Source organism: Haliotis rubra, unplaced genomic scaffold (genome assembly GCF_003918875.1).
Source record: "Haliotis rubra isolate DU_JTF1 unplaced genomic scaffold, ASM391887v1 Scf1, whole genome shotgun sequence".
Lineage (NCBI taxonomy): Eukaryota > Metazoa > Mollusca > Gastropoda > Lepetellida > Haliotidae > Haliotis > Haliotis rubra.
In genome coordinates this window covers 4,771,550-4,785,646 of record NW_025764891.1, presented here as the reverse complement: position 1 = coordinate 4,785,646, position 14,097 = coordinate 4,771,550, and the positions used below count along the sequence as shown (strand labels likewise).

At 39.3% G+C, this 14,097-nt stretch overlaps 1 protein-coding gene across 1 annotated transcript in view; it reads right to left on the bottom strand.

Moving 5' to 3' along the window:
- LOC124274313 (vascular endothelial growth factor receptor 1-like) overlaps positions 1-14,097 on the bottom strand; it is an 81,862-nt gene that overhangs the window by 4,480 nt on the left and 63,285 nt on the right. The window contains exons 9-19 of the mRNA XM_046709693.1: positions 12,499-12,795; positions 11,908-12,184; positions 10,717-10,847; positions 8,260-8,440; positions 6,469-6,581; positions 5,769-5,887; positions 5,068-5,197; positions 3,875-3,979; positions 2,031-2,150; positions 1,068-1,348; positions 325-447 (exon numbers count right to left, since the gene is read on the bottom strand). Of these exons, the coding sequence (XP_046565649.1) occupies positions 325-447; positions 1,068-1,348; positions 2,031-2,150; positions 3,875-3,979; positions 5,068-5,197; positions 5,769-5,887; positions 6,469-6,581; positions 8,260-8,440; positions 10,717-10,847; positions 11,908-12,184; positions 12,499-12,795 (1,877 nt within the window). The remainder of the gene's footprint in view (positions 1-324; positions 448-1,067; positions 1,349-2,030; positions 2,151-3,874; positions 3,980-5,067; positions 5,198-5,768; positions 5,888-6,468; positions 6,582-8,259; positions 8,441-10,716; positions 10,848-11,907; positions 12,185-12,498; positions 12,796-14,097) is intronic.

Sequence of the window (14,097 nt, the reverse complement as noted above, 5' to 3'; positions counted from 1 at the left end):
GAGTCAGTATAATGTGTCTGAGTGGGGTATTCATGCTTCACTGCGGCATGGTATCTCAGTGGGCTAGCACTATAAAACCAGCTTAAGTCTGGGCTAGTACAAGCAGCCGCACATACACATACACACGCATGCATGTCGTCATATGAGCGAAATATTCTCAAGCACGACGTTAAACCCAATTTCACCTCACCTCACAGAGTAGTTGGTTGTATTTTGTAGTTTAAAGGTACACTAAGCAATATTCCAGCTATATGACATCAGTCTGTAAATAATCTGGACCAGACAATCCAGTGATATAAACTGTGGACAACAGTCTGCACTCACATCCCCCTTCTTCTTGTATTCAGCATCCTTATAGCAGTCCTTGGCCAGGCCGAAGTCACAGATCTTGACCACATTGTCCTCCCCAAGTAACACATTCCGAGCTGCCAGATCACGGTGGATGTACTGAAACACATCAGGACCAGCATATACATACCATCTACACAATATGTTTGAGAAAAAGCAGTCATTGTACAAAACAATCGTAAAAAGAACTTTTCAAATCTTTGAATTAAAAAATGTAAATCTTAACAGAACAAATGGTGATTGGTTGTCAAAGACAATGTATGACTTCTTTGACTGGCATTCTAGAAGTTGGGTAGATGAAGAATGAGGACTATTTTTATGAATATACAACTTCCTTATTCTATATCAAGCAAGTGACAACGACATTAGAATCTATGTCGAAACGTCGCCTATATAGAATAAAGAAATTGTATAGCCATTAAAATAGTCCTCGTTCTTCTGTCAAAGACCAGGCACAATGAGCATTTATCCAAATATTTCAGTGAATGTTATATTTGGGAGTTTACTATCTTAGAAAAATACAAATTCTAGGACTATCTTAGTTTAGTCCCATTCAGAGACCCAAACTGCCAGCACACAAAAGCAGCAATAGAGCCCACTTAGCTACCAAGATCCTCACGGTGGAAGCTTCTCAAGGACTTGAGGAACTAGAATTAGTTCTTCAGCAAGTAGTTGATACAAAGAAGCAATGACAGAAGGGAGATAAATATTCTCCTAACCTTCTTGGATGCCAGGTATTCCATGCCTCGTGCAACTTGGAATGCCCAGCAAATCAGATTCTTTGTTGTGAGTGCTGGACCAATCAGATCGGCGCTGTTTTCCGGGAGAGCAGCCTTGTTGACGTAATAGGGCTTTGGCTTCTCGTTCTGAGCCTGACGCTTCTTTTCCAGGGCAGGGTCTGTGTATTCCTCCATTGTGTCCTTGAAGGAAGACTTGTTCTTGATCAAGTAGTTACGCAGGTTTCCAAACAGGCAGTACTCCACAAGAACATACAGTTCACCTGTCAACAGTTTCCCCAAAGTTACAGGATGTAAGAAGCCTTTTGTATACATGTACTACCTAAAGTGTAGAATGATTGTGTAATAAATTTCTGACAATTGTTCAAGACATTGTAAATATTCTCAAAGCTGATTGGTCTGATGAAGCCATATAAGCTCACAGTGCTTCACGGGGCGGTGGGGTAGCCTAGTGGTTAAAGCGTTATTGCTGGAATATTGCTAAAAGCGGCGTAAAACCAAACTCACTCACTCACTCACAGTGCTTCGCTGATAAAAAATGATACAACATGATAACATTACATCACATTACATCATCTAAACAATAAGCAGCCTTCAGTGCTGTTTCTACGTAGGGTTGCTATGTTACGTCAGTTGATATGAATGTCAATTAATAAAAAACTGAATAACCTCCTCGAACACGAACTACAGATTATTTGCCATCAGTTAATAAATGTTTTAAATCACTCCCCGAAAGGCTCATAATTACTTCAGACAGATAATCCTCTTCACAGCTCATTAGTAATTTTCGAAATGTTCTTATGTTCTGTCTGCCTCATGCATACTATGTTTTGAGACATTTTTTATCACTAAAAATACATAGCAAAGACCATTTGTTCTGTTCATCTCGTTTAGTGATGTGTCACAACTTATATTTTAATTGGGAAAGCAGTATGGTGTACTTACCAAAGCGAATATTCTTGGTGACAGCTCCGAGAAGGTTGACAATATTAAGATGCTGACCGATATGGATGAGAATCTTCAGCTCTGACAGCAGAGCCATCATTTGTTCCCGATCAGTGCAGTCTGCAACATCAACAACATTTGTTTGTTTGAGGTTTAATGCCACACTCAGCAATATTCCATCAATCTCTTTGTGTCAATGTTCGCGTAGAGATCAGAATATCCAGTGAATGACATCACAAGCATTGATCTACACAATAGGGATGACATGCGTCAATGAAGTCAGTGAACGTCACTACCCGATCACATTAGCGGCTCATTCAACAGCACAGGTCATTATTTCCAGACTTCACTAATAAATGAAGATGCTGGAATGGCAGCTTCCTGATAAAAACTCAGTGCTCTTTTGGTAATGACGGAAGTCTGTGTGCATCACCACTCAATCATGTAAGCTGCTTACACAACAAGCATGGGTTGCAGAAGATCAATTCTGACCCAAATCTTCATGAAGGGGTGACAAGCATAGGTTACTGAAGACCAATTCTAACCCTGATCTTCAAGGGGAAGACAAGAAGATCAATTCTGACCCAAATCTTCATGAAGGGGTGACAAGCATAGGTTACTGAAGACCAATTCTAACCCTGATCTTCAAGGGAAGACAAGAAGATCAATTCTGACCCAAATCTTCATGAAGGGGTGACAAACATAGGTTACTGAAGACCAATTCTAACCCTGATCTTCAAGGGAAGACAAGAAGATCAATTCTGACCCAAATCTTCATGAAGGGGTGACAAACATAGGTTACTGAAGACCAATTCTAACCCTGATCTTCAAGGGGAAGACAAGAAGATCAATTCTGACCCAAATCTTCATGAAGGGGTGACAAACATAGGTTACTGAAGACCAATTCTAACCCTGATCTTCAAGGGGAAGACAAGAAGATCAATTCTGACCCAAATCTTCATGAAGGGGTGACAAACATAGGTTACTGAAGACCAATTCTAACCCTGATCTTCAAGGGGAAGACAAGAAGATCAATTCTGACCCAAATCTTCATGAAGGGGTGACAAACATAGGTTACTGAAGACCAATTCTAACCCTGATCTTCAAGGGGAAGACAAGTATGGGTTAGTGAAGACCAGTTTTAACCCATATCTTTGGATTGAAACACAAGAAGGAATGTAAGTTTGGCATAATCTATCTAACAAGGTCATCTGCCAAAACATAGGGTTCTTAATTCAGGACATCATTACCTCGATGAAGCCTTACGTTTAAAGGCCTTTACTAGTCGTTTGTGTACCATGTGAGAATTGTGTATTGAGGCTTCTTAGACCCAGCAGTGCTTTGGGTGATGCCTTGAACAGTGTTATAGATATATCAGACCTGTCAGCTTCATGTGCACAGGAAAGTCCAAATGACACAGAAGTAATGTTTTAGAGGTGAGGTGAGGTGAAATTGAGTTTAACGTCGTGCTTGAGAATATTTCGCTCATATGACAACGTGCATGCGTGTGTATGTGTATGTGCAGCTGCTTGTACTAGCCCGGACTTAAGCTGGTTTTATAGTACTAGCCCACTGAGATACCATGCCGCAGTGAAGCATGAATACCCCACTCAGACACATTATACTGACTCCGAGCCGACCAGTCCTTGTTGTACCCATTAATGCCGAGCGCCAGGCAGGGACCAATGTTTAAGAGAATTAGGTGTAAATTTATTAATACTACTGACAAAGACTGTGACATTCTTCTTAAACAAGGCTACCTAGTGGTAGAGCCTAACAATACTGAAGACCCAAGTTGATTACATTCCAACGTGAGATTCGACTGCCTCCAAACAAGATCTTACCTTTGACCATCTTGACTGCCACAATAGACACATCTTCACAATCCATGATACCAATGGCCTCTGCCTTCATCACCCGACCAAAAGCTCCCTGACCGAGGATCATACCTGTTTGGACAAGTCCATGAATGAGTGGGGAGATGAATATATATACAATATTTCTGTTATATTAAGTCATGCTGGTAAAATGCTAAAGCTGTTGAGGACTAACAGATATTGATGAAAGACATAATCATGGAAATTGGTGTTGACAAACCACAGATCATAATCGCAGCAAATCTGGGATCAGAACCACAATCACTGAATCCTGTCATGCCAAAGGGATGCAATTCATACAGAAACTAGGCCACACCACAACTAGTAAATTGTATAAAGGGATATATGCAGCATTCCTTGGCATGTGATTAAAAAAAATATATTTTACTCAATTTTTATCACTGGTATACTAGTCAACTCTACACAGACATTACATTAGTTATGACTATTTAACATGAATTTGTCCTTTGTAATTCCATGCTGGGGATCCCAGATGACATTTGGTGCAGACTTGGAGATGAGTATAGGACTCTGAGCAAGTCTAAATTAATCCCTATGTGATCGTTTTCATACCATACATAATACAGGACATCATATTATCCTCTGATCATAAGTGGCTTTTTCTTATAGTCCAATGTCCAAAATATGTTTGAGTGCCCATATTAGTCCAAAGTGCTGATTTCTAAAATATACTGAGAGAAACAAAAAAGGAACACAGGAAAATTCATGCGTTCATTTAATATTCAGCTCTGAATAACGCTGTGGGAGGAAATCTGTGAATAAATAAAGGAACACTGCCATGAAGTGGTATTCCCTTCTTTGATTCCCTCAGTATAATATATCTTACCTAATGGAATTTTAATTCTGAAGGTTTTGCTATATATTGGCAGGGGTGACTGTATGGTTAAAACCTCATATCACAGTCTTTATGGCAAAGCTTTCAGAAATCAGAATACTAAAATATTGTACATATTTTTTTCATTCATTGCTTTACACAGTAATTGTATATCAGAAGGAGAGAATGAGTATAGTTATAGCAATACCATATTAATATTACCATGTGAGGAATCAAACCCTGGCATCAAAATGTCAGCTTGAACCATGGGACTACCCTGCAGTCTTGAACATAAAGTGATACCACAGAATGACAACCAACATACCAAGACGAAGTCTGTCTTTAGGAAATTCCCATTTGGGGTCATACGGGAGACAGGCCGTCTGCTCGTCTATGGGCAGGTCTGGGTTGTAGTCTCCCTTGGGTTGCATCAGGCATTGCTCCAACTCTTTGTGCTACAAACAGAACATGTGTTGTATACTGATAGATATTTACCACCATCCTAACAGAGCAGTGTTGTATATTGATAAATATTTACCACTGATCTAACAGAGCAATGCCGTACATTGACAAATATTTACCACTGATCTAACAGAGCAATGCCGTATGTTGACAAATATTTACCACTGATTTAACAGAGCTATGTCGTATGTTGTTAAAAAATTACCATGTGATATACTGACAAATTTAGCATATGACATGCCATAAAAAGATGACAACAAAATAGCATGTTAGTCTAAAATATTGAACAAAAATTGAAAACAGCAATATTTTGTATGATCACACATAGTATACATCCACATGTTTTAAGGATGTCAGCAGTACATATAACAATGGTGCCATCACCCCAAGTTACTGCCCTTTCCCAAAAATTGTAGGAATAAAACATGATAAGAAAATGTTTCTTTAGAGCAAAAATAATGTAAGATTGTTTTCACTGCACCCTTTGAATGACTGAAAATTTTAGTCATGATGGCAACCATATCATGACCACCAATTGATGCCTCTCCCTCAATAAATACTTACATAGCCTGCCTTCATGCTCTTGACCTTGATGATGATGATGATGAGGATGATGACAATGATGACAGCGACGCCAACAACAATTCCAATATGCATTCCAGTAAAACCTGACAATACTTTTTCTGGAAAACAAATAATGACATGCCTATTGGAAAGCGAATGACAGAATTGTACTGAAAATAAAGTATTATTTGTACTGTACTCAAATTGAAATGGAACTGGTTTCTACAGAATGTAAGATACTTTATGGATAACAACTCCTTTATTATATATGATGTGAGGTTTCGGGATAGATTCTTATTCCTTTGCCAAGCAAGAGTGTTATCAGGGGGTGGAAATAACCCATTGCCCGAAGTCCGAGTCCACTGTTTTTTTCTGTCGGGCAAGCAAATTTGTATATCACACTGTACCGGTGTCCAGTTGATTTCCAATGTTAATTATGTTGTTTGTTTAAAAAATCAACAAAGAATGGCTGGTATAGTGGAAAAATGATCAGGGCAAGTGATTTTACATGTGCCACTGTACCGGAGTACACTAGCAATTTTAAAGTTATTTCCACCCCTGTGGACTAGAACAAGTAGCCACATACACATGAGCAGCCATGTTGATATAAAAGTGAAATACTCTTGAATACACCTTTAACCACACTTCACCCCACCTTGTCTCATGTTACATTATACATATATTACAATTAGTAACTTACGTCCAACAAGCAAGGTGATATTGGAACTCTGTACTTTCCCGCCATAGTTTTCTCCTTCGCAGTAGTAATAACCGGCATGGATCTTGGTTGCCTCATCGATTGAGAGACGTGCGCTACAACACAAACACAACAATGTAACACAACCCTAAAACTATCATCACTGCTGTCACTTGTAAACACGTACAAATACATCAGTTAGATCACACGGCGAGGTACAGCCAGGCCGACTATCGGGTTAATATCTGGGTTTCAGCCCCCTCTAGCATGTCGGCCTGGCACAACATTTTACCCAAATTAAAAAGGATTAGCAAAACAATAGCAATGGGGGATTAAATCTGGGGGACATGTCCAAAAATTGTTGGGGGAATAGTTATTTACGACTGGCAAGATGATGCATGTATTTACAGTATATTATATTTTCATTACATCATCACACAAATATGTACATTTTATACACTTGATCGTTCAATTATTTATTTTTATTATTTATTACTTAAAAAATTTACAAGCACTCTTCATACAATACATTACATTTTAAATAATGCTCATACATTACATACATTTATTTTAAGCACCATACATATATTTCATATATATATTTTCATCACTTTTCATGCATTTCAATTAATCAATCACAATTCATAAATTCACACAATTCATACAATCCATACAATCCATGCAAGTCATATCATTCAAAGTGCAAACATATAGCAACTTCGTCCACGGACTGCATTGTATTGATGCAGTTAGTCTGAAGTCTCTCCTTGAGGGTTAAGAAGCGGGTGTCCAAATTTCCATACTCTTCCTCCACGGTGGGACGGAGTGTATATATCTATACTCTTTGTGAAAAGTGTTCACTACTTTCCAAAGTAAATTCAGTAGTGGTGAGCATGTTTTTTAAACTAAAGCGGTGAACTACAATCAATGTATTCAGTAAGTGGTGAGCTTAATTCCCTGAAATGGTGAGACGACCCCCATACAGTCAAAACAATGACGATTGGCGTTAATTACTTCAAAAGACACCGGCAGGTCTGCCTGGCGCACCTCTCGGCATGTCTATTTGGTACACGTTGGCCTCGCAGGATGCCCCCGATCACACAAACACCATTAATAAGATAAAAAAAATGCCATCACAAAACACAGGGATTAAGCTTTGTAACGAACAATTACATGCCTGTGATATTTAATAATAATTATAATAATCTATTTCTATAGCGCCGAGTTCCAGCTAGACTGCTCACAGGCGCTTGTGCAGGTGAGTCTATTTCATTTCAAATAGATGTGTCTTTAGATGTTTTCGAAAAGTTTGTAGACTTGGAGCGGATTTTACGACATAGGGAGGTTGTTGTCATAGCAACAAGGAAGGAACTGTCCAGAACAGGAAGCTAATATTGGACGGTGTGCACATCATGCCATGCTAATTCTGCATGTAACTACATAATCATTTGTGAAATAAAAATAATAATAATAAAAATGATGGTTTGTGTGATAGTGAAGAGAAGGTGAAATTTCTTTCAGTCATTCATTCAGTCTATGCAGAGTGTTTTATGTATAAGGAACTTCACACTATATTTCCTTATGACTAATGGTTAAAGCATACGCTCATCATGCTTAACACCAGGCTTCGATTCCTCACATGGGTACAATGTGTGAAGCCCATTTCTGATGTCCCCCGCCATGATATTGCAGGAATATTTCTAAAAGCGGCGTCAAACCCATCTCACTCACTCATGACATACAGCATGTAAAGCGAAAAACATTTACTGGAAAAAGAGTTAGTGTATGACTTACTTCATGAAGGATGTAAAGGTGATGTTGAGGGTGTTGTTGGCCTTGAGCTTGACACCATCCTTGTACCAGGAGACGTGGGGGTTAGGGAATCCATCAAAGGCACAGTCCAGGAAGAAGGATGACAACTGCTTAATGTTGTACTCCCCCGATGTATGATCCAGTAGGACAGGGGGCTTGATGGCTGAATCACACAAATAGAAATAGAGGTGGATCATGTAAACACATACAAACATCACTGAGATCACATAAACATCACTGAGATCACACAAACATCACTGAGATCACATAAGCACATCACTCTGAGATCACATAAACATCACTGAGATCACACAAACATCACTGAGATCAAAAACATCACTGAGATCACACAAACATCACTGAGATCACATAAACACATCACTGAGATCACATAAACATCACTGAGATCACACAAACATCACTGAGATCATAAACATCACTGAGATCACACAAACATCACTGAGATCACACAAACATCACTGAGATCACATAAACATCACTGAGATCACACAAACATCACTGAGATCACACAAACATCACTGAGATCATTACAGATCACAAAACATCACTGAGATCACATAAACATCACTGAGATCACACAAACATCACTGAGATCACATCACTGAGATCACACAAACATCACTGAGATCACATAAACATCACTGAGATCACATAAACATCACTGAGATCACACAACATCACTGAGATCACATAAACATCACTGAGATCACACAAACACATCACTGAGATCACATAAACATCACTGAGATCACACAAACATCACTGAGATCACATAAACATCACTGAGATCACACAAACATCACTGAGATCACATAAACACATCACTGAGATCACAAAACACATCACTGAGATCACACAAACATCACTGAGATCACATAAACATCACTGAGATCACACAAACATCACTGAGATCACATAAAACATCACTGAGATCACACAAACATCCAAGATCATCACTGAGATCACACAAACATCACTGAGATCACACACTGAGATCACATAAACATCACTGAGATCACATAAACATCACTGAGATCACACAAACATCACTGAGATCACACAAACATCACTGAGATCACTGAGATCACATAAACATCACTGAGATAAACATCACTGAGATCACATGATCAAACATCACTGAGATCATCACAAACATCACTGAGATCACAAACATCACTGAGATCACATAAACATCACTGAGATCACATAAACATCACTGAGATCACACAAACATCACTGAGATCACATAAACATCACTGAGATCACACAAACATCACTGAGATCACACAAACATCACTGATCAAACATCACTGAGATCACATCACTGAGATCATCACATCACTGAGATCACATCAACATCACTGAGATCACACAAACATCACTGAGATCACACAAACATCACTGAGATCACACAAACATCACTGAGATCACACAAACATCACTGAGATCACACAAACATCACTGAGATCACATAAACATCACTGAGATCACACAAACACATCACTGAGATCACACTGACATCACTGAGATCACACTAACATCACTGATCACTCACTGAGATCACACACACTGGATCACATCACTGAGATCACACACAAACATCACTGAGATCACACAAACATCACTGATATCACACAAACACATCAAGGAGATCACACAAATACATCACTGAGATCACACAAACACATCAAAGAGAACACACAAACACATCAATGAGATCACACAAATACCATCAGTGAAATCACACAATCACAACACAGAGATCACATAAACATCAATGAGATCATACAAACACATCAATGAGATCATACAAACACATCAATGAGATCGCAGAAACACATCAATGAGATCGCACAAACACATCAATGAGACCACACAAACACATCAATGAGATCACACAAACACATCAATGAGATCGAAGAAACATCAAGGAGATCACACAAACACATCAATGAGATTGCAGAAACATCAAGGAGATCACAAAACAATGAGAGAACACACAATACATCAATGAGATCGCACAAACACATCAATGAGACCACACAAACACATCAATGAGATCACACAAACACATCAATGAGATCACACAAATACATCAATGAGACCACACAAACATATAAATGAGACTATACAAACACATCAATGAGATCACACAAACATATAAATGAGACCACACAAACACATCAATGAGATCACACAAACACATCAATGAGACTACACAAACACATCAATAAGACCACACAAACATATAAATGAGATCACACAAACAGCAATGAGAACACACAAAACCACTATTCTGCCATAAAAATATCAACACATTCATAACAAGAAAATAGTACACATATGTTGATCTGAAAGACTGACCATGTTACCTTCATACACACTACATACACAGACATGTCAGGAGAAGATACTCACGAGAGAGAGTCAGATCATAAATGTCTGCCGTAACACCTAGAGTAAAGTTGGTCCCATTGCAGAAGTAGAGACCCTCATCTTCTGGCAGAAGTGAGTGGAACAATATCGTCCTCACAAAGGAGTACTCCGTTCTGAAACAATGTCAAGGTCATCACTCAGACCAAATCTATACTTTGTATCAGTGTCGCAAAGCTAATCAAGCTGTTTCTACTTGCAGAATCTACATATTTCTACTCAAGTTTCAGAGCTCATCAAGTAAAAACAGATTCTGTGAATATGATTCATATTAACCCTTTGCAACCTTGTTAAAACAAATATAACAGGACATTAAGAGGATTGTTGATTAACGCCGCACTCAGCAATATTCCAGGTATATGGTGCAGTCGGTAAATAATCGAATTTGGACCAGACAATCCAGTGATCCTCAGTTCGAGCGTTGATCTACACAATTGGGATACAATGATGTGTAAACCAAGTCAGCGAATCTGACAACCCAATTAAGTTAGTCGGCTCTTACACCAAACTTGGGTTGCTGAAGACCAATTCTATCTTCCCAGGTACACAAAGAAAAGACAACTACAGTAATATTCCAGCAATATGACGGTGGGGGACACCAGAAATACCCATGTGGGGATTCGAACCCGGGTCTTCGGCATGACGAGCCAATGCTTTAACCACTAGGCTACCCCACCGCCCCTGTTGTGTCGAAGCTGAAAGCACCTGTATGAATACTTTCCGTTATCTAAGGTACAGCACAATCGCAAAATGGTGATCAATAAAGGAATACATATACAAGGTGGTTCAAAGGAGGCAAATAACATTCATAATGATAATTTGACATGGCTTTGGACAGTGAGTGAGTGAGTCCTTCAACTTCGATTCAACAGTGTTTGACTGCAGGTGGGGTAGCCTAGTGGTTAAAGCATTGGCTTGTCATGCCGAAGGCCTGGGTTCAATTCCCCACATGGGTACAATGTGTGAAGCTCATTTCTGGTGTCTCCCGATGTGATATTGCTAAAGTGGCATAAAACCATACTCACTCACTCACTATTTCATAAAGGGGTGTTTTCAACTGTAGCAAATAGCACTCATAAGATGTTGATCATGACTTTGGGATGTATTGTGTCAACAAGAATAAAGCTTCTTATCCATATTACAACTTGATAAATGTTGGTGTGTGTGAGTGCATACCTTGATTCAAATATCTGTATCCTTGGGCTCTCTGTGGTCGCAGCTACATCTGTTGTAGAAGTATTTAACGCAACAGTTGTGTTCAACAGAGTTGTGTCTGTTGTGTTATCCACCAAGGAGCTGTTGCTATACAATGCCAAAGCTGATGGTGTCCAGGGAAAGCTTATTTTCTTGTAGTTCCAGATACTGGCTATGCATTCAAGTTTCAGATTGTCTCCCTTGACGACCTTGTCTTTGCTTGAGGTGATCTTGATGCCAGTTTTGCTGGGAAGTTGGTCTGAGGATTAACCAATATACATCATTAAAATATGCTCTCAGAACTCATTAAAACATTGCCCCTATGGAGATAAAGATGTGGCAACAATCAGATACACTTTTCTGAGAGTGAGTAAGCCCTATAAGATTGCCCAAAGACCAAATACTGTTTCACTATAACTCCTTGCAGATCAAATATCATTTCCATGTCAACTTTCCAAGTTATGCAGCAAACGTTTCAGATACGGCAACTCACTTTCAATCCTATCAAATTGTCATGTATTTAAAGGCGATTACTTCATCACACACAAAGAAAAAACATCAAAACAGACCCACCGGTAACAATGAACTTAAAATCCTTGTGTTCACCCCCAATGGTATTTTTGGCATCACAACGATAGACTCCTGTTGTGTTTGCTACCACCGGTATGGCGCTATACATGGATAAGTTTTTCCGCTGTACGAACGTCCAGTTGCTTTCATCCACTGCACACAAAGTGGAGTTGCAGTCCTGATAGTACCAGGTGATGTTTCCAGTCGGGTAGCCACAGGTTTGACACACTAGACTGTACTTCTCACCCACTGTGAAGAACTTGTAGTCAGAATTAGCAGAGAGGGTTGCTGTGAGTGGTCCTGGAAACATCAGAAGGAATAAGGGATAAAAAATTTGACACTTGTTTAGGATAATCTGATTACTTGATTGATTGATTGATTGTTTGTCATTTAACTCCACACTCAGCAATATTCCAGCTATATGGCAGCAGTCTGTAAACAATCCATCCAGGACCAGACAATCCAGTGATCAACAGCGTGAGCATGAACCTACACAATTGGGATACGATGACATGTGTCAACCAAGTCAGCGAGCCTGACCACCCGATCCCGTTAGTCGCCTCTTACGACAAGCATGGGTTACTGAAGATCAATCCTAACCCGGATCTTCACGGGTCAATATCACAGTGTATCAGTGCAAGGTGAATTGTTTCATCTTCAGATAAATGGTGTCACGGTTGACCAGAGCCGAAGAATTGACAAAGTTCTGATTTTCAACAATACATAAAGTCTTATATATGATGGAATATACATGTACTTATGTGAGTGTGTGTGAGAGGTCAGCAAGATATGATGCAGTTCTGAAACCATGAATACACACCGTCTTTAAGAGATTGGTCAAATGAAACAGATTTTATAGCTGGGATTACACTTTCTTAGAAAACTACAAATATAGTATGTTCATGGGGGCTGATGGGGCGTTGGAGTAGCCAAGTGGGTACAATGTGTGAAGCCCATTTCTGGTGTCCCCTGCCGTGATATTGCTGGAACATTGCTTCAAGTGGCGTAAAACAATACTCAATCACTCCTGGGGGGCTGAGATCCATCCAGGATTTGACCTCATGCTCTCAGGGTGACACATGAAGTTGCCAGCATACAAGGTCTGTGACTCAGCCACAGTGGCCATTTTCGGACTTCACAACGAAAGTGTAATCCAAAATACAAGATATGATACTGTCATTAAAACAATCCAACTCTCACAATAAATAATAACTCCCATACAATCACAGTTTGTGAAGCCAGGACCCTGCTACGACTGTCGTGTTCAAGTATAGGAGATATGAAAGTCGTAGTGCTATGACTGTCGTAACTCTATGTTAAAGTATAGGAGATACGATAGTCGTAGTGCTATGACTGTCGTAACTCTATGTTAAAGTAAAGGAGATACGATAGTCGTAGTGCTATGACTGTCGTAACTCTATGTTAAAGTAAAGGAGATACGATAGTCCTAGCTCTATGACTGTCGTAACTCTATGTTAAAGTATAGGAGATACGATAGTCGTAGCGCTATGACTGTCGTAACTCTATGTTAAAGTATAGGAGATATGATAGTCGTAGCTCTATGACTGTCGTAACTCTATGTTAAAGTATAGGAGATACAAA